Raw genomic sequence first — 21,658 nt, forward strand, 5'->3', positions numbered from 1 at the left:
TTGAAATGTTTCTAAACCATTTTGTTGTTATTAGTATTTTAACCATCGTAGCTCTAAATAGTTACAATTTTCATATGAATGACAATAACGTCCATATATGTTTGAAAATGAATCTCTTTACCGATTGGAAACCAACAATAGCTAAGATAGATGGTAAAGTTGTTGGTTTAAATTTTGATTAATATCGTGAACCAAGAAATTAAGACCGAGTCTGATTCACATCCAAAGAAGAATAGCCAATCAAGACCACATAATATATATGTTGCAAGATTTACTTAGCTGGTAAACACTCATGTAAAACAAAACAGTAATGATTAGTAAACTATGTCTTTGAATATCTCAACGATGATAAGAACAATATGCCAATAGTATAATATGTTTTTCACTGCCCAAACTGGGCAAGAAAAGTAATTAAAAAGAACTCTTACAAAACAATCTATCAGTCTTTTTGGAAGAAAATATAGAGCATGATGAGACCAATAAATGAATCTTGAGGAAAGTAGCAAACTTTCTCTAAATCCTCAAAATTAAATGAAAGGATTTTTTCCACTAATCCACTTTCATTCTCGATGTCTCTGATTCACTTCTCACTCTTTGATAGAACAAAATGTAAGCAGCTGAAGTCTTGATCTCCAATTCATTTACAGCAGAAACACGACGATCATCAAAATAGTACCATTTGTTTTCATCCATCAACTGCATAAGTAAAGAGCCCACACATTAGTTTCCATGATAGACTCATATTAGAAACAAAAAAATTAAAATAGATTACAAAATGCACAAAACCTTAGCGTAAGCAGTGTAGTGACCACCTCCCATGCCACCATAATGATTGCTAATGGCATATAGCTCATAAAGATATGACTGACCGTCTTTGCTCGTCATGTACTTGCTTAAATCTAGATTGTGAATTGGAAAATTCACAAATGTATGAATCTTATTCTTGAAATGTCTGCTATATGTAAATCGTTTTAGGTGGAACACAAGAATATCTGGCAACTTCCACAAGTCTAGCTTCTTATTCGCTTGTTTATGTTCTTTGCAGCCAGGACAATACCACATATCATCTGATCCTAGAGGCTCTTCTGCTAGAAATGCTTCCAAACATGAAAACAAAGATATTTCCTCTTGGCTTGTCTTCTTCGCTAAAAAATTTGTTTTATGAACCTCAGGTAAATCATTCAAGTAATTGGAATCATACTTTTCATGCAACTTTTCGTTCCACTTGACTATAACCTTTGTAACACTTCCAGGATTTACAATGGAATCAAACTCAAGTGGCTCAAGATTGGAAGAATAGTAATCTGGCATTAAAAGGCTGAAGGCTCTATCATCAACTGTATTATCCTTCGTTCTAGTGTATATAGATGATACACTTCCGGATGATTCATCTGCAACATCGGGATTCTGGAAATTCTTGTTTCTACTATGAACTATAGCTGACATATCAACCCGACGTAGGGCTGATAGCGATTTAGAGATGCTTGCATCAATGTCAGTTCCACTAAGTGGTTCTTGATTGATATAAGTAACAAGGGGAGTTCCAAAATGCTTCAGGGCTATGCCACAATCAAACCTGTGAAATTTGAGAGCATTCATTAGAAATAGAACTCAAGAAGAAAAAACAAATTTTTGAATTACAATTATAAAGTAAGCAAGCTGACTTTTCTTGGTCCATATGAAGAACTTCAAGCTTGACTTTTCCTGGTACTTTATGCGTATCGTTAAATCGATACGCCACAATTTTGTCATTGTTTTTAATTGAACTAAGCAACTCCATAGGATTCTCAAAATACTTGAAGACCTTGTAGTTATAAACCTAGGAGGACAAACATCAAATTTAACTGAGTCTTTTTTTACAAGATGTAAGGACAACACATATATGTAAGAAAAGGACTCCACCAAAATTATTACCTCTGCGAGTAAAAGGCTTTCGTCATTGTTCAAACAGCAAGCAATACCTAATGCATTACTGAGATCTCTACATGAACCATGTTTAGGAACTCTTACAGTGTATGGCATCGGAAGATGGCTTCCATCACAATAAATCATTGTAACAGTCATTGGTCGAGTGCGACTTGATGGTAATGGCAAAGATAAGTACATGAAGGGATCAAAAGTGATTGAGATTTTTCCACAATCTGGGCATACCAGTGTTAGACTTGTATTGTCCCTGAAGTGAAAACACATACAACATAACAAAGAAAGGCAAATAACTTCCAATACATTTTTTTGTTAACAATAACATCAAATATGTGTTAGGGGGGAAAGAGGTAATAAATGCTTATCTGACAAACATCAACTATCACCGAGTCATTTTGGGCCTTGTGATATTTCCACTTTTCTTCGGCTACTTCATCATCTGGACGACCATCTGAGTCTTTAGCTTCAATATAAGGTTTTATTTTTACTTTGTTCAAGTCTTCATGGAGCCCATCTAACAGGAAAGCCAGCATTTCCTGAGCAATGAGCTAAAATATCATACATGGAGAAAAAAAAAAGGCACTAGTTTCCTAGGGTGAGAAGAAGTAATAAAGCCAAGAGATACAACAAATTTTCTCCAACTATTAAGCATTCACCATAAACCATTAAGGAAAACATGACTTACTTGAGAATCATGTTGATCATAACCACCAAATTGTGGAGCAAATAGAACTAACTTTTTCTTAAAATCACGTGGCGAAACTTTATCATATCCAATCGACCATAATTTCCTCAAAAGTTCACCAAATGCGAGTGCAAGCTCACCCTGCATTAGATATATAGATTCATTTCACTGGCTTTAGATGAGAGGTTAGAAACAAAAACAACAATTTTCAATTACTTACACGCATTCCTAAAGGATTGTATGCATTTATGTCGGAGTTGTAGTCTTGTAGAAAATATTCAACAATAGGGGGTGTATGGGCCAGACACTAAAGAACACTATTCATGAAGCATGTATTTCCTAAATTCTGTAATNCCTGCTAAACCTCTCTTGTCTCGTATCCCAAAACTACTCAAAAAAACATCCTCTTCCAAAGTATTTCTTTGAAATAGGCTAAACTTGGAATCCTTGGAATGACCATTAGGTACGGTTTCCCCATCAAACATTATATTCATAGCAACTGGCGCCCTTGTAGGTTTTAGAGGTACCAATGCCAATTCAGTTTTAGTCAAGCTCATTTCAGTTTGAGATAATGTAGAACCATCCACTTCAAGAAGAATCTACACGGAATACACGAAAAATGACAAACAAAAATATATATGGTCAAAAAAAGAAAGTCAAAACGAGATGTTGGTTCAATGACAATTTAAGAGCTCAAAAGCACAAAATAATTCACCTGAAATAATGGGAACAAACATAGATCAACAACAAGAATAATATCCAAACCATCCAACAAAAAATTCATAAAAGAATTATAACTTTAAGTACAAACAATAATAAAGGCAAAGGCAATCTATCAAAAAGTTCTATGTAACCGAGCGGGTTTTAAAGACACACTTACATTCTGATTTAGTTGAAGGCATGATTCCTCCACGCTTTTGTTAGATGAAGGATCCAAGAGTACATTTTTTTTCTTCTCGAAGTAATCCCAAATGCGAGCCTACTTATACAAATCAAATATAGAGTAACTACTACATCTCTAATAAAAAGAACTGAGATATATATTACCCAAAACAAAGAAAATGAAAGCAAATACCTTATCTTTTGCTACCCCTCTTACATCACAAACTATCTCATAAAGTTTGCCTATAGAAGCCTGAAACATCAATAATTCATATGACACATGGTCTTTCCCTTAAACTCTCCAAATGGTATGCAGTAATTTGTTTGTTCACTGCCTAAAAATACAGATCTAAGGTAGAACGAGAGGACACAATACCTGTTTGCTCAACCTTATGATGGTCATGGTGTCATCTCTATTGTCTGTCAACTTAAGACATAGTGGATAAACCTCTACATTAAAGCTCTTGTTGTAAAACCCTTGGCAGATTAATCTCCTTGGTATTGGAGGACCTCCTTTATACCTGAAATATATATAAGCAAATTATATTATTGAAGGTATCTTTTGATGGTAAATGCAAGAGGGCAACGATAATATATGTAAGAAAAATGGTTGATATCGTGTCAGTGTCATCATTAAAAAAAAAAACGTAATAAATTGGTGATTTATAACATAAAGTTATATATTATGTTTCTATATAGGACATATATATATATGAGAAAATCACCATTCCACGAGTTTATTCCAAGCTTTTAGAGGAACGAGAGCGTATTCAATCCCTTCCTCCAACATCATGCGAAGTTGAGGATCACTAATGTCACTTTCACTTTCAATAATATCATGATTGTCAATTGTTCCAGGTCTGGTAACTTTTGAAGTATCTCCACTGGGAAATTCTACCGTTAGTATCCCAACAAATCTTTGCCAGCTTGTGTACCATCTGCACTAACAGATAAACATTAAGATACATTGAAATCTAGGCTAAAGATATATTATGTATAATACTAAGAGAAAAACATTCATTAAATAACCTGTTAGAAGTAAAAACAAGGAAATAAATGTATAGTACAAGAGTAAAGATCATGCATGATGCTGATGACTAAATCATCATCAATCGATTTGCTAAAATAAAATCAAAATGATTACAAAGTACTATGGAAACTAGATGCATTATGCAAATCTAGAACATGTCACATGTGATCTAAAAGTTCAAAGAAAACTAAAGAAAGATGACCTGTTTGAGATAACGAAATACAAGTTTCCATCTTTCAAATCAGCCTCAGCTTCGCTAATCAGTTCCGTCACAATACGTTTCTCTTCCTCAGGAGTGCAGGGAAACTCACAAACTCGGATGGATTCAGAATTAGGGATTGTCATAGTACTTGAATCAAACTACAATTTTTAAAAACCAAGATTTATCAAACTAAACCACACGAGCAATATTCAAAACTTATATTCGGGATATGACCAACTTACATCAAATCGCGATAATAATTTTTTCCTCTGTCAAAGACAGACAAAGAAGTATTATAAATAAATAAATAAATCTTATATTAGAGGAAAATGAAGAGAAAGAGAACAAACCACAACAGAAAAACAATCAGAAGAGATGATAAGAAGAGAAGAAGAAACTTTGATCCCTTTTTTTATGCATGTCTTCTTTGATCATCTTCACTATCTTTTTCATTTATTTTTTAATATTATTTATTGTTATTATTAATGTCTCTATGATTTTATACTATATATTTATTATTTTTTTAAAAATTATCTTTTTATAAAGAAATTTTTTATCTTTATATTTATTAGATTTGGATTTGAATTATAAAGAGTAGGAATTGTTTTCCTTACCAGTATTGTTGTTACCTTAAAAAGAGTTAACCCTTTGTAAAAGAAAAATACATTATATTAAGTTGGCTTGTCCTCTAATTTTTCTTATCTAGTTTGCGTAAATAGAAGCAAATTGACACATTTTTAATTATTTTTTTCAATTTAAAATGGTATATATTTTTTCCATGGAACATAGATATACTTTTTTAATAAAAATTGCCTTTTAGAATAATTTTTTCTTAATCTCTTTTGGAAGTTTGCACTACAGAGGCTAGAAGATGTATAATGGACAAGTAACTATTTCTACAATTGTCTTATTTCCTGTTCAATAAATTTGTCTTTTGATTTAATTAGTGAAAAAATTGTCTTTGCTAATCTCATTTTTTTATTTAATAAAAGAAATCATTTAATTAGGGAATCAAATGAAAAAGGAAATATTTTTAAATGAAAAAGGAAATATTTTTTAAAAGAAAAATCTTCAAAAATCTTTGGTAAGTTTTTTTGTAGACTTCAAAAATATCATTAAACAAACTTATAGTTAGTCTGCGTAGTTCTATAAACTTTGGTTAAGTCTTCACATTTTTGGTAGACTTCAAAAATATATTAGCCAGACTTATAATTACTCTGCGTAGAATCATAGACTTTGGTAAAGTCGTTGGATTTTCGGTAGACTTCAAAAAAATATTAAGCAGACTTATTGTTAGTCTGCGGAGATTCATATACTTTGATAAAGCCTTCGCATTTTTTGTAGACTTTAAAAATATATTAAGCAGACTTATAGCTAGTATGCGGAATAATCTAGACTTTTGTTAAGTCTTTGCATTTTCAGTAGACTTCAAAATAAATATTAAGCAAACTTATAGTTAGTCTGCGGAGTAATCTAGACTTTTGTTAAGTCTTCGTATTTTTGGTAGACTTCAAAAATATATTAAGCAGACTTATAGCTAATCTGCTGAGTAATCTAGTATTTTCGGTAGACTTTAATAATATATTAAGCAGACTTATAGCTAATCTGCGAAGTTCTATAGACTTTTGGTTAAATCTTCGTATTTTCAGTAGATTATAAAAATATATTAAACAGACTTATAGATAGTCAGCGGAATTCTATAGACTTTAGTTAAGTCTTCAAAATATATTAAGCAGACTTATAGTTAGTTTGTGGAGTTATTTAGACTTTTGTTAAGTCTTCGTATTTTTGGTAGACTTCAAAAATATATTGAGCAGACTTATAATTAGTCTGCGGAAATTCATAGATTTCGGTAAAGTCTTCACATTTTTGATAGACGTCAAAATATATTAAGCAGACATTTAGCTAATCTGCAGAGTTCTATAGACTTTGGTTAAGGCTTTGAATGGGAGGACAAAAAATAGCAGATCACCCTTTAATGCAGTCATCCTATCACTAAGGCATTGAATAGGATAACATATAAAAAGCGGTGGACCCGCACATACAATTATTTTGTCTTAAAAGCACCATTCAACTTTTTTTTTTAAGTTAATGCAGTTTCTCTGTCTGCAGTTTTTTTTTTTTTGTCTTTTAGCCATAATTGCAGTAGAAACACCAATAAATTCGCCCACAACATTTTTGAAGCTGTCCATCAGCAAATCAGTTAATAAGCCCACAGATTCAACACATTTACCTTTCTTCACTCTTACAACAAAACACAAAACACATTCCTATCAACTCTATTTCCATTCATCTTCTCTCCATCAAAGGTATTTTTTTTTTATAAATAAACACATTTTTTATTTTTATTTTATATTTATAACATCTATTTTTTTTTTATACAGAATTCAAAAGACAATCAAATATTCTACTCTATCACTTCTTGTTTCCACATTTTTTGTTGAAAGGTGTGTATTTTTATTTTATAAATAAATGTATTTAGATTATATAATATGTTAGTAGTTTTATTTATGCTATATAATATTTGTTGTAACATTCAATTTTTTTTTACAGAATTTAAAAGACAATCAAAACTTCTACATATCACCTCTTGTTTCATATTCTTTTGTTGAAACTTGAAAAGTATGTATTTTTATTTAATAAATAAATATATTTATGCTATATAATATGTTAGTAGTTGATTCTGGCTATCCAAATAAACAAAGTTTTCTGGCTCCTTATAGATCTTCACGGAATGGGGTTGTTAGGTATCATATGTCACAGTTTTACAATGGTCCTCCTCCTAGAAACAACAAGAACTATGTAATCGTTGTCATGCATCACTACGTTATGTCATTGAGAGGACATTTGGAGTTTGGAAGAAGATATGGAGGATTCTTTGTGAGTTTCTTAGATATGACACTCATGTTAAAAAAAGAGTGGTGATGGCTATAATGGGACTATATAACTTTATCAGAATTTCAAATTATTTTGATGAAAACTTTGTTGAAGTAATAGAGCATACTAATATTAGCGACACAAATTCAGAGAATGGCGAAGGTGACATGGAGACTACGGCTATTGTTGATGGAGATCAAATGACAAACATTAGAGAAAATATTGCAGATATGTTATGGAAAAATCAAAATACTTTTCATTAAACTATTCTAAGTTTTATTTTTGTTATATTTGGATAATTTGTGTTTAATGTTTTCAAATTGTGAAATTATTTAGAAAATAATCTATATTAAAAAAAAGTTATGTTTATTTTACAATAATTTTATCGTTTGTTTAAATAAATTTGCTAAATTTGTTGTGTTTTTAATTAATTTACACTTTAGTATATGATTTACACTGTTTGATTTGCTTTTACCATTCAAACATATAATTTAGACTGCTCAATCAATAAATCTGCACTTTTCCAGCATGATCTGCATGATCTACACTTGTTCAGCATGATCTGCAACGCTTGAACTGCTTTTACCATTTGGAACCTAAGTCACAGTTCAAGAATTTTTCTACTTTTAGGTTTTGAATGGGAGGACAGAAAAAAAACAGATCACCCTTTAATGCAGTTCTCCTATCACTAAGTCACCATTCAAGAATTTTTTTACTTTTAAAAGTTAATGTAAATGAACTGTGTGCAGTTCATATTTTTTTGTCTTTTTGTGGTAAATGCAGGAGAAATACATGCAGATCTGGTCTACAGTTTTTTGATGTTGTTCACTCTTGATCTGCACTTGAATAACCAAATTTGCTTGATCCATTTTTGTTCTGCTTGATTTGCTTGAACCGCTTGATCTGCTCTGCTCGATACGCTCTCTCCATTCGTAGCCTTAAAAGTTAATGCAGATGAACTGTGTGCAGTTCATATTTTTTTTGTTTTTTTTGTGGTAAATGCAGGAGAAATACATGCAGGTCTGGTCTACAACTTTTTTGATGCTGTTCACATTTGATCTGCACTTGAACAGCCAAATCTGTTTGATCCACTTTTGTTCTGTTTGATCTGCTTGAACCGCTTAATCTGCTCTGCCCGATACGCTCTCTCCATTCGGGGCCTAAGTCTAGTATATTGTAGCAGAATTTTAATATTAGATTCAGCAGACTTGTTTGGTAGTAGTTCAAAAAAAAAAATTTAATAGTCATTGTATCCACAGTCAAATGATAAAGGTTCAGAATTAACAATAATTCAGCCCAGAAATTCAATAAACTTGAACAACTAAAACTAATTAAAAAAAAAGAAAGAGAAAGACGTAAGAGATCTTATGTTGTTGAGAATGATGTTTCACGTTGGAAGCGACAGACACATGGAGAATGAAAAAAAGTCAATATAAAGTTAATACTATTAAATCAGGTTTTAAACAATTAATATCTTTTCATAATTATTTAGATATTAAAATTAATTATAATAATTTTATGAACTATACATATCTTTACTATTTGAAAAGAAAAAGGATACTTTTGGTAATATGAAATTAGTACACAAAAAGTAAGTTAGTCTGACAATAAAAATAAAAAGAGAATTATTAATAAAAGTGGGTTACCATGGGTAATTCTCTCTTCTTTTTTTAGGTTTTTAAATATATATATTTGGCTATAATTAAAGCACACATGAAGATAATAAGACAAAAGCACACATCAAAGTAGATTGTTGTTGATAAGGTTCCAAAATATGTTCCTCATTAGATATGAAAATGTTTATAAGGTACATTTGGATTGATAACCACTACTAGTCAGAAACTGAAGTATAGATAAGTTACTTATAAGATTTTTGCAAGGTTTGATACATATTTTATAGGGAATATGCACTAGATAGCATAAAAACCAAACATAATTAAGAAACTACCAAATTTTGTACAATATATGTCGTTGCCAGGGGGTGTTGTAATTACATTGTTGGCCTTACGTAGGCGAACACCATATAGGGGATATAAATAGTAGGTAGGTATCACTCTGTCTATTTTTTATCAGTAAACAACATGTTGTATGGTAAAAAACCAAGTAACCAATGATTATTGTTTCGCATATCAACTAACATACAACTGTCATTACCCTGCCAATTTTGTTCTTTGACATGCCCGAACAATTGTCTGAGTAGTTTACTACATGTGTTTTGTCAAAACACATCTATATTACAATTCACCAACTGTTATTTTTCATAACAAACTTCACCCAATGCAACATAATATCTCTTTCTACAATTCTGTCACATCTTAAGCAACGCAACTTGATTTTCAAAAAATACCCATTTTTCTATGTCACTTTTTAAATATACTCTTTCATGTTGTCTATTTTCAAAAATACCCCTTTTCTATGTATAAAATAACTAAATTCTAAACCCTAAACTCCAAATACTAAATCCTAACCCCTCAAAACTATATCTTAATTGTAAAATAGAGAACCCAAACCTAAAACAAAAATTCTAAATATTAATTTAACATTTTGAAATTGTGTAAAAGAAGGTAAAAATGAATATGTTAAAAAAAAAAAGGGTATTTCTAACAAATTATCTATAATGATGAACGTATTTTCCTAAAATAACATGTCTTACAATGAAAAAGACTATAGTTGTTCCCATGGTTGTTGCCCTACCACTCGATTGTTAACCATCTTCTTCGGCTTTGGTATACACTTTAGCCTATTTATTAAAATCCCATATTGTTCCCTCAAATTACATATTATTGTATGAGATTACGACCCATTTATTAAAATACATGTCGTTCACTAAAATTACATGTTATTGTATGATATTACGATTACATCATTGCCTACTCAATTACATGTTATTGTATGAGATTACAACCCATTTATTAAAATCTCATGTCGTTCACTAATAATACATGTTATTGTATGAGATTATGACTCCATCATTGCCTACTCACAGACTTGTTCCCTACCTATATGAGACTGTTGTCGGCAATACAGATTTCCCGCCTATTTCTTTAGGACACTTCTGTCATGTTGCCCGTACAGAAAGTGGTAGTTACCACACTTCTCTGACGATGTGGTATTTCCTGAGTTTTCAGCCAAAACTGTGTTATTCAGTAATCTTACCTTATTTTATAAGTTTTTTTTGTATGCATATTTTAAAGTTTGATTTTTACCAATCATACTTTTTAAGTTTAAATTTCCTAAAAAGTTCTCCAAAATGTTTTGATAGCGTTTTTAAATGCAGGAATTCATAACTTCAATTTTATTCAAAGTCACAATCTATTATTTTGAGGTAAAATTCTCTACAACAATCTATACTAATATAATTGCAACACTTTTTGCTCAAAAATATGTTTTGAGAAACATTTACCATTGAATGCCATTAAATGCTTATATTCATATCCAAACAAGTTTAGTTAACTCTCTCCAGTATCCTTATAACCAAACACAGTTTAGATATTTTAAATATCCATATATATATATATATATATATAATATTTTACAATTAATATAGATAATTAGAAGATTTATTCCAGATTAAAAAAAAATATTCTCCTATCATCTATTTTTGATTTTAAATTTTAAATGTAGTTAATCATCATATAATACATAAAGTTAATAAAATGAATTTTTTTCTGCATATATCGTGATTTGAATATTTTTAAACAAACATATATTACTAATTAATATAAAACGTGTGTTTAACATATATATATATATATATAGTAAATTTACCGTATATAGAAGAAGTTATAATTTATAACTGATATATCTAAACTTAATAAAAAGTTTAAAATTATGAATATTTAAACATATTAAAATTTCAAATTGAAACAACCCATCTTTTTTTTTAATATAAAACTCTAATGGTCCCATACCCACTAATCCAACAAATAAATCCATTAATAATAATCCAAAACCAACAAAGTCAATAAGCAAACACCAGCATCCTACAATGTTTTAATGACTCAAATCTAGCAACCTAACAATAGCTAGACCACAATCGATCAAACCTCTAGAACATCCTCCTCTTCACTGTCCTGATTTCTTGATCACATTTTGCCTTTACATGTGCCACAACATAAAAGAGAGGCGTAAGTATTACGAGAAATACTTAGTGAGGCAATCCTCCCATCTACTGAGCTATACACAAAAGTAATAAGAACTCCAAGCACAAATAACAATCAGAATAAAACATAAACAACCAAACCACAAGCATCATCAGTTGGGAACTGCATCGATAGTTGGGAACTGCATCGATAGTTGGAAACTGCATCGACCGACACACGCCTTGTGCCGACCGATGCAACTCTCTCTGCATCGAACGATGCACGCCTTGCATTGACCGATGCATCGCGCCTTGCGTCGACTGATGCACACCTTGCGTCAACCGATGCATCGCGCCTTGCGTCGACCGATGCACACCTTGCAACGACTGATGCAATTCTCCAAATCCCTAGATGCATTGACCGATGCACTCCTTGAATCGACCAATGCATCACCACGATTGTTCACGAATCCTCGTGACTGTATCGGTCGAGAATCGTCTCCCATCATCACCAAAAACCAGTCATAGGGAACCACGAAAACCATAACAACAAGGCAAAACAATCCCTAAATCATAGAAAAACACAAAGAACTTATAGATCTCATGCTCAGATAAGCCAAGGTCATGCACTCACCTTGAGAATGACGGATCTGACTCTACAAGCAAGAAAACATACCCCAGCAAGCCCTAACACGCTCTCCAAACTCGGATCTCCACTCCCATAGAAGAAAACTTTCAAGAACAGCACCAAAACTCACGCAAAACTCAATGAAAACCTTTTAGAACTTTTCTTCTCTTAAATACTCGGCCTCAGGGTTTCCAAACCCAAAAACGCAACAAAACACGCGTTTCACTTTAGTCGTTCCACACAAAACGAACTATGCATCGATCGATACATAGCCTGCATCGATCGATACATCCCCTAAACCGGAATTCGGTTTCGTGGGCGTTACAAAAATTAACACAAACGAGTTATATTATATGATGAGTTATATGACATGACAAGATCTATATATACATTTTTGGAGACATTTATGAAATAAATCCTGAAGTTCATACCTATTTACAATTGTTACTAGGTGCTTCCCCACGCAACGCGTGGGTTGTGGTGTAGTTGGCACTTTCTTGTTTTTTTTTTTGGTTTTTTTTCGTTTTCTCTTTTGTATTATTTCGTTTTAATTAGGCATATATGGGCAGTCACTTGTATTTATACACTATATCTTTATTATACCATTTCATTTAGATGTGTACAATTGTGGCGTTTCTTTTTTATGAATTATGAGGATGTTGTGTTTTGCTTTTGAGGATCCAATCTTATCATTGACTGATATTGTTCCCAATACATTTATTGTATTTTAGATTTTCTAATTAACTGCTTATGTAAACCCTTCATACATTGATGTTCCAATAATAAGTTATTTTTAGAAAATAATTATCTTCCGTGTGAGTGATTATGTTTGTATGCCCATCTTTTGGTCTAATATCAATAAGATCGTTTCTGTTTTTCTTTAGTTGGCTTTGAAACCAATTTTGAGTTAAGCAAATAATGGGTCTACTTATGGTGTTAATAAGTAATATAAATTCTTATGTATACATATTGTATATATGTGACTATAAATTTAGCTAACTAAAAAATTATGTAATATTTAAATATAATCTTGAACATATATATATATATATTTATTTGTGGGAGGAATATATGGAATTATTGGATAGAAGTTATTTTTGAGTTAAATGACCTTTTATGCCTTTAAAGTGAGTTAAATATTAATAAATTTTTATATGTGTCTTGACTTTTTTTTAAAGGAATACCAAGTGTTTCCTTCCAAATTTGAAGTGACATAGTATTTTAGTTTTCATATATGATTTTATGAACTTCAATGTAAAGGTTTTTCAAAGTAATAAGTACACTCACACTGATTGAATTATAAAATTTGGAGAAATATTTATTTCGATTAATCATTTGCTCTTTTAAATATATTAAATAAGTATGTTGTTGTTCATACAAATAGGACAACATATATTATAGTTTAACATGGAGTTAAGCAATGGAAATGGAACTTGTGATTTCAAGACAAAATGCTTATATATATTATGTTACACATTTATCGTTTAAAAATGAATAGGAACATCTAATTCTCAAATAAAGTTGATTTTTTTGTTAAAACCAACATATGTGAATTTAAATTTAACTATGAAAATTTAAAAAATAAATATGAATAGATTAGAAAGACAAGAAATATAAAAGAAATATTTTATTTTTATATAAATAAAATAAAAATTGAAAACAATGTTAAATATAATACTTTCTAAATTAAAATATAGAATAAAACTCTTACAAGTTACAACACATATTAGATATAACAACATTTGATATTCGTGGGAGAGGAGGAGAGAATGATTACTATAAGATGATAATCCAAATTAGATAATGGAGATGAATCTTTAAAAAAAAGAACAATGTAATATATATATATATATATATATAATACTTTCTATATTAAAATATAAAATCAAACTCTTACAACACATATGAGATATAACAACATTTGATATTGGTGGGAGAGGAGGAGAGAATGATTACTTATAAGATAATAATCCAAATTAGATAATGAAGATGAATCTTTTAAAATAAGAACAATGTAAAATATATATCATGTAGTCTCTAAAATTAAAATTTAACATTAAAAATTTACAATGATATTTCATTTGTATTTTACAACCCATACAACAAAAAAAAAGAAATCAAAAATATATAAAAAAAAAACAAAAAATGATTTGAAGTATTGTAGAAGAGAACGAGAGAATGTGAAAATGGGAGAATGAGAGATTGAGAGAATGCTTATTTATATGATAAAAAATGATGGAAGTTACATTTAGAATTATGGAGTTACAATAGTAATTTATTGTCTTTGAATAAAATTGAGTGGTGGAATATAATGAATGCATAATTTATTTTATTTTCAGTTATAATTTTATTTTAATGTGTGAGTTAAATGTATTGTGTTTATTGGGTCTTAAATATTGTATAAAGCAATTAGAGAGCAAATAAAAAATAAAAAAAATTAGAAAACATTAAATGAAAATCAACCAATAAGGAAAGACCAAAACCTTACTTTTATATATATGATTAATTATTAATTAGTTTTTCATTTAATTAATTAATATTAAGTTTCTATTTTTGAAAACAAGATTTCTCATCATAAATGAATTACCAAAACAGTCGGAACCACTCCCCTTAACATTAAGTATTAAGTTTATAATTAATTTAGTTAATATTAAGTTTCCAATTTTACAAAACAATATTTTTTCCATACACAAATTTCCTAAACAATCGCCCTAATAAATAAACGAATTGATTTGCCTACCAAAAAAAAAATAAACGAATTGATTTTCGATCTTGGAAGAGGATCCGTGGCCGATATTTTTGATCTCAACGCATTGATCTCAACATATTTAAAGTTAATTTTATTTTCACGAGTTCATATGATGAGTTTTGCAGATTAAAAATCTTTGAACATGTTGTCTGACCCGCCTAACATGGCGGGTTTGGACTATAGAACCAACATTAAAACTATTAGTTTATCTCATATATACTATAGATTTGTAATTATAGTTTTGAAAATTAACTTATAAATTATTTAGTATATGAACTACAAAATATTACACATACTATAACACATTCTTAATATTCCAAAAAAAAAATTAAATACACATCAAAATATACACTAACCTATTATATAGGTATATACATCTGTTTAATTCTAGAGAACCAAAAAAATCTAGAATTTTATATTCTATCTAATAACAAATTTAATGTAATTAAGTTATAAACTTTATAAAAAATAAGAAGAAGAAAAAAAATTCCAAACAAAATTCTAAATTAATTAGACAAAAATTAATTAATTGAGAATTTGAAAACTAAATAAATTAAAAATTATTATTTAAAATATAATAATTTATAATTTAGTTCCGCGAAATCCTAGTTGGGTAGTAAAAATCTAGAGCATACCAGTCACCAACTCAGAAAAACATACACTAAAATAGATTGTTGTTCCTTAATTATATCATACCACAAAACCATAAATACAACTCAGAAAAGGACCACCCCATTCTCAATATGGCCCTCTCTAGAAAAGCACAAATTATTAGTATTGTCTATTGAGAAAAGCTTTTTGGTAAAATACACATAGCTACATAATGCATACACATATACTTTCTATATTACATAGGGAAAGAAGAGAGAAGAGAGTCATGAAGTGGCTTGAGCTTCCTCAGAGCTACTAGCAGAGACTTGTCGTCCAGCACCAGTAGTGTGGCCATCTTCTTCTTCCTCTTCTTCGCAGAAGACACTCTCCTCGCTTGTGTCCGAGAACGCACCTTCCTCATCTTCTTCACTTACCTCGTCTTCTTCTTCGTTTCTCTTCTTCCTCAACACTTTGACGCCTTTTCCTTGAAGAGAGAGCCTTCTCCGTTTTCTTGCTTTCCTTTTTCCTTTGGGAAACTCTTCTCCTTGAGAGTAATGTCGATGCAGTCTCTTCCTTCCTCCCTTACTGCTTTCATTCTCATCTGACTCCTCCTCAGCTGCATCAAGCTTCCGTTTCTTTTTCCCCGAATTAGTCTGAAACCAGCGCAAAAAATTAAGATGATGATTTAGGTATATTTTGAAGACAACAGACGACAAATACATAGAGAGTTAGTATACAAACCTTAGGGCCACGATCAACCAAACGAGCCCACTCGTGCCTATTCCTCAGGCAATCAAGAACAGCCTGTGAATGGCTTGAATATGCATATCGCTCTCCGTTGTGTTTCCTCAAGTGAGGCCAGTGCTACAAGAAAGAGACCAACACGACACATTAGAACAACTAATCTGTGACCTAGCTGATGATATGTCTCAGATTAGAGATATATGTGGTAAGGAGACATAATAATACCGGCAAGACTGCGTTACAGAGCTCCTCATATGCCATCCTCTTTCCTTTGCTCATGATTTCATTGATTAAGCCTGGCAAAGTTCTATGCACTGGAGTACCATTATTCCTAGGGGAACTGTGTGGAGAAGGCATATTATGCTCATTCAACTCGCTGGATGAACACGGTCCACTGCTTGTGCTTGTAGTAGAGTTTGGTGGGAGAAGTGCTTTCCGAGAGGAGTAAGAAGAGGTTTTAAGGGTTTCATTTTCTTCTCCCTTGGAACGCAAACTCCCTCCTCTGCTTCCACTGTCTTGTTGTGTCCTCCTATCAGGAGAGCGACGCGTTTTGGCACTCCTTGTACTACATCCATCATCATCACGAGAATTGCGGTAACCTTCTTTGGATGCATCCTTGTTTTTCCTTCTGGAAAACTAGCCAAATAGATATATAATCAGCCAACAAGCTTGAGCCTAAAAGAGAGCATAGGCTAAAAGAAAAAATGGCATTTATATCATACCGTTGTGTGATCCTTGCTACCAGAACTAGAAGTGCGCTTAAAACTAGGAGCGGTTGGAGACAGGGGCAAGCTACCAGGCTGTCTCATGCGTGGAACACGAGGAACTCGAGGAGAACTATTGAGTTGATGGTGCAGTCTTAACGCAAGCTGGTCATTAATGGAAAAAAAACAAAACATGTTAAACTGTAGAAGAATAGGGAAGACGAACGAGAAAGAGAAAAAATCTATCTCACACACCTCTTCATCGCTCAGATTTGGAGCAAGGGAAATTATAGACTGCACAGGGTTCTTTGTTGATGACTGGAATATTGTTTGTCCAGGCTTTTCATTTTCCGGAAAGGTCCCTGAAAGCGAATGTTTATAAGGAGCCTCGGAAGAACCACCATTAAGCCGAGCTGCTGAAGATGTCTTTGAAGAAGAGGAAAACTCTCTTGTCTTGGAAACTGAAGAATGGGAATTACGGTTATGCTGCATCGATTTTGTAGATGTAATAGGAAATTTAGGATGTTTCAAAGCTTTCTCTGAAGGTTCATCATCCCCATCTCTCTCTCGGATCATATCACTGGAAATACAGTCCTCATCATTGGCCTTAGCATCAACATCAGCACCAACATCAGCACCAACATCACCTGGTTGGTTCTTCGAGCCAGGAATAGAATTCCTGGAAGTTGAGGGCTTCGGGTTGTCATTGCACCTAGAAGACTTTTCTGTGGCTGAACTTGACGATGTTTTTCCAATGCATACTACCATCTTAGGCCTGCCATTCCCTGAAACAGTCTGCGGACTTGGTCTGTAAGGCTTTGATGACTCTTGAAATAAACCAGATCCAGGCTTTGTTTCCAGAATATCTTTTTCTGCTTCCGAAACCATTAGTTCTCGTTTTAATTCAGTAGCTCTGTCTCTATTGCCACTACTTATTCCTTCTGATTCGATAACAACAGGCTGCGGTTTGGGTTCATCAGGAACTGAACTGCTCGGTGTCATTATGTTAACTTCAGAAGCTCCAGAGATTTGAGATGTAGACGTCCCTGAAACTTTAGAATCCATAGGGTCTAGAGTCTGCAGTCCTAGAGCTCCACCGGCACCAGTATCAGCTGTTTCTTTTTGGAATTTGTTCCTCCTAGAACTGATATTCCCACTGGCATCATAACCAGTTCTCTCTTCAGCTTCTTGTGCTTTACCAATCGTGGAACCAGGAGAAGGCATACGCGAACTTTCAGATGAATCAACTGCAGTATCTTCTGGAGCGTCAGCTATTGTGCCTTGTCTCTGTAAAATAAGAGAATCTCCCTTGTTATTGTAGAATACCAATTATTAGTTGCTTCCCCACTATTATCTTAAAGCAAGAGTAAAACCCTTTCAACAAAAAAAGTTCAAAAAGAAACAAATTTGCCTTCAACAAATTTACCCTATGTCAATTCAAATCTTTTTTTTTTTATATATAAAATCAATGCACTTCTTGCTACTTAAGCTTCGTTAGCTCATTTATAGCTCCAATTTGGCCTTTTCTATGAGGGCTTGAATAACCAATAGATGAAATGGATTGACCTAGAACAACATGATGATAATTGATTGAAAGAACTTCAATATTTGTTGCAAGATGAACCCCTATGATATAAATTATATTGACCTAATCAAGAATAATTCAACGACAGAATTCATATTAGTATAAGTTATAGCCAATAAAGGACATACCTCCTCCTCCTTGTTAGCCTCATTTTGCGGAACATCTTTTCCTACGAGGACAGCAGGATCAGTAGCTGCAGCGCTCTTAAGCACAATTCGGAATTGATGACCAGCTTTCTCATCCTGTTTGCCAGCACCATTAGCATGAACGTCAGAAAGATTCTGTTCTCTGGAGCATTCAACACCAATTTCTGAATTACCAGATTCATCAAAGCCAGTTTTCAGAGCAAGGCCACCATCATTAGATTCTTCAAAAGCAGCTTTCTTGGCCTTTTCACTCTTCTTGATCCCAACGTAGCCAGCAAAACCTTCTGGTTCTATGTCCTTACGAGATTCTATTGGTTTAGAATCACTCGTAGGTCGAACTGCTACTAATTTGAAAGAAACAAAAAAAGGACATTCTTTTAAGAACAATAAACATAAAATGTCTGGATGTGAAACAAAAAGGTCTAAGAGGAGGTTGTTTCACTGACCTGTTCTACCTACAAAGCCTTTCTTATCATCCTCTTTTTTATCTGAAACTTCAACCTTCTTCTTCATCCGCTCTTTCGAAGCTCCAAACAATTCTTTCCTTCGTTTATTCGTGATCAAAGGACGAAGCAACCTCTTATCCTTCTTCATTGCACTCTGAGAATGCTTCATCTCAGCATCGCCAGTGGAATCCCAACTAATGCCGTCTTTTGCACAACCAAGCATCAATTCATTGGCTCCTTTACCATCAAGGCTCCTCATTCCAACCAAAGCACTCACAGGAGCAGCAATCACATTTTCCTTCGACATAGAAAACAAAACCCCTGCACCGTTTTCCTCCTGATGCCTATTCTCGATTTCATCCTTCTCTTCCTCATCCCAGCATGGGAACTCTCTATACTTAAAGTTGAACTTCTTAGGCACATAACCAGTACACTTCCACAGCTCCCGGGAGAAAACTGACGACAACCCTTCAAAAAGAGCCGGATCCCCACCCGGGATACCTTGTACATGAACTTTTTCCTCGGTAGGGATCTCAGTCCATAACCTAAAAGGACGCTTCAGCGGAACACCCCTAGTACACGAATTCTCCATTCTCAAGGTCTTAGTTGGCAACTCAACCAACAGCTGAGCAACCTCAGTCTCCTCACTATCATTAACATTGTTTTTGCTCTTACACTTATCACAAGTGAAAAGCTCTTCTCCTTTAACATAACGAGAACAACGAGTATGAACCCAAACACCGCAATCGTCACAATTCACCATCTCTTCTCCATCATCGAAATTAACACCACAAACACAATCCACAGTCCAAGATCCATCAACCCAATCCTCATGAGGATCCGTGCTCGAGAACCGATACGATCTTCCTTTCATCTCAAAATCTAACAAAACCCTAACCCCCAATTTCTAATAATTCTTAGCCTAAGACAGAACAAGAAGCCATGAAAACGAATCTAAACAAAAAAAAAAAAAAAAAAACCCTATCTTTATAACAACCTGATTCGCCTGTTTTTAAAACAAAACCCTAGAAATCAAAGAAACGTAACTCTCAAAATTCGAGAGCTCAGGATTTTTATAAAAACAAGAACCGTATCACCTGAAGAAGTTAAGACTTTATGATTCTGACAGAAACCGGAACTCGAGTTATGCATCTCCAGTTGCGGCAGTAACAGAGAAGCCGAAAAGAGATTCCAAAATCCCCTGCTCCCAAGAAGAAGTTGTGTGTTTGATTGTCGGAAGCGGAACTGAACAAAGAAAGAGAGCTACAAAGTTTTCCGTTTGACGTCCGTCGCTGGGAAATTAACAAAATTAATTTACCCTCTCAAGTCCGTCGATATTTTACTGGGCTTTATGTAACAATGGGCCGGGCTCAGACCCATCTTTACTATTGTTTATTAATTATTCCTAACTTGTGAAACTTGCTTTGACTTGGATTACTTACTTACATAGGAGAGTAAGTAAGACCATCATCTCTCATTGGAGAGAGCAATTATTGTAATTGATGTACTATGCATCAGTTGCAAAAAAAAAAAGTGATGTTATTATGCATCAGTTGCAAAAAAAAGGTGATGTTAATTTTGCATCAGTTAATACAAATATTACATTAGTTATAATAACTATTGTTAAGTTTTTATATTAGTTATATATAATTGATGTTAAATTTAATAAAATAAAATTAAATATTTTTTACAAAATAAGTATTATTTAATTTTATTAATTAATATGAAAACAAACTGTAAATTTTGTTTATGTTAATACAGTTTCTTATTAAACTTTGCACTTTTTGACACCATGAAAAATATCAAGGTCACTATATATAAGAAAGTTTTGAAACCTCTTTTTTTTAAGCACCCATTGACCATTGTTATAGATTGAAATTTTGTATCATTTTCTAAAAGATGTAAATTCATATATTAATATCAATATTGTGAAGTGATGCCAATGGATCTAGATTTGCATAAGTATTAATGAACTGATACAACACAAATCAATAAGGCCATCATTAACGGCAGAACTATTAGTATGTTCTTAGCCCAATTCTATTAATAAAAAAGGGAATAGTGGGTTTAGATCAATAATTTTGGTCTTGAGATAGAACTGATCTAAAGCCCAGTACTCCTTTCTTTCCTCTATTCTGATTGGTCGAGACATTTTGGAGAGAAAGAAAAATATTCATTTCTCTCATCCTTCTTCGAAATCGAGTCTAGGGTTTGTCTTTTTCTCCAAAACGGCAAAAGCTTCGTTCTCGCCATATTCACCGCCGAAGGTTTGTTTTCCGGCAATTGAAACACCAAAATCGAGAGCTCTTCCATCTAGCAGTCGATCTTTACATAGCTTCTCCGACAAATTCGTTTCAATTCCCTTCTTTTTTCGATTGATCTGTC

The 21,658-nt window shown here is 32.5% G+C and overlaps 2 protein-coding genes and 1 long non-coding RNA gene across 5 annotated transcripts; 1 reads left to right on the forward strand and 2 right to left on the reverse strand.

Annotated features, from left to right (window-relative positions):
* Nucleotides 336–5,167, reverse strand: LOC104743730 (putative ubiquitin carboxyl-terminal hydrolase 11). The gene is given in 15 exon segments (XM_019235726.1): nucleotides 336–696; nucleotides 787–1,576; nucleotides 1,665–1,819; nucleotides 1,915–2,157; nucleotides 2,159–2,178; nucleotides 2,294–2,459; nucleotides 2,609–2,749; nucleotides 2,829–2,960; nucleotides 2,962–3,207; nucleotides 3,489–3,587; nucleotides 3,684–3,743; nucleotides 3,867–4,011; nucleotides 4,216–4,428; nucleotides 4,723–4,880; nucleotides 4,965–5,167. Coding segments are annotated over 14 exon segments (2,700 nt in total). The 5' UTR covers nucleotides 4,866–4,880; nucleotides 4,965–5,167; the 3' UTR covers nucleotides 336–549.
* On the forward strand, nucleotides 6,941–7,878 carry LOC104741866. Its single transcript, XR_002035087.1, has 3 exons — nucleotides 6,941–7,031; nucleotides 7,107–7,169; nucleotides 7,446–7,878. It is a non-coding gene; the product is annotated as an uncharacterized LOC104741866 (long non-coding RNA).
* Nucleotides 15,715–20,559, reverse strand: LOC104741867 (serine-rich adhesin for platelets-like). 3 transcript variants are annotated; one of them, XM_010462790.2, is made up of 7 exons: nucleotides 19,274–20,559; nucleotides 18,810–19,165; nucleotides 17,352–18,383; nucleotides 17,115–17,261; nucleotides 16,618–17,028; nucleotides 16,390–16,512; nucleotides 15,715–16,301 (listed from the first exon to the last, which is right to left on the reverse strand). In XM_010462790.2, exons 1-7 carry the CDS (start codon nucleotides 20,145–20,147, stop codon nucleotides 15,933–15,935), a joined length of 3,312 nt encoding a protein of 1,103 aa, XP_010461092.1. In that variant the 5' UTR covers nucleotides 20,148–20,559; the 3' UTR covers nucleotides 15,715–15,932. The 3 variants fall into 3 exon arrangements, with proteins under 3 accessions (XP_010461092.1, XP_010461090.1, XP_010461091.1); XM_010462788.2 differs by having other exon boundaries at nucleotides 18,810–19,171; XM_010462789.2 differs by having other exon boundaries at nucleotides 15,933–16,301; nucleotides 18,810–19,168; nucleotides 19,274–20,147.

The sequence above is a fragment of the Camelina sativa genome, chromosome 14 (genome assembly GCF_000633955.1).
Source record: "Camelina sativa cultivar DH55 chromosome 14, Cs, whole genome shotgun sequence".
Classification (NCBI taxonomy): domain Eukaryota; kingdom Viridiplantae; phylum Streptophyta; class Magnoliopsida; order Brassicales; family Brassicaceae; genus Camelina; species Camelina sativa.

Excerpts from the sequence above, each read along its gene's own strand:
- LOC104741867 (XM_010462788.2), bottom strand. The coding sequence starts at position 20,147 with ATGAAAGGAAGATCGTATCGGTTCTCGAGCACGGATCCTCATGAGGAT. Across the intron at positions 19,172-19,273 it reads AGGCTTTGTAGGTAGAACAG|TAGCAGTTCGACCTACGAGT; the intron begins GTCAGTGAAACA and ends CTTTCAAATTAG. Across the intron at positions 16,513-16,617 it reads TCTGTAACGCAGTCTTGCCG|CACTGGCCTCACTTGAGGAA; the intron begins GTATTATTATGT and ends TCTTTCTTGTAG.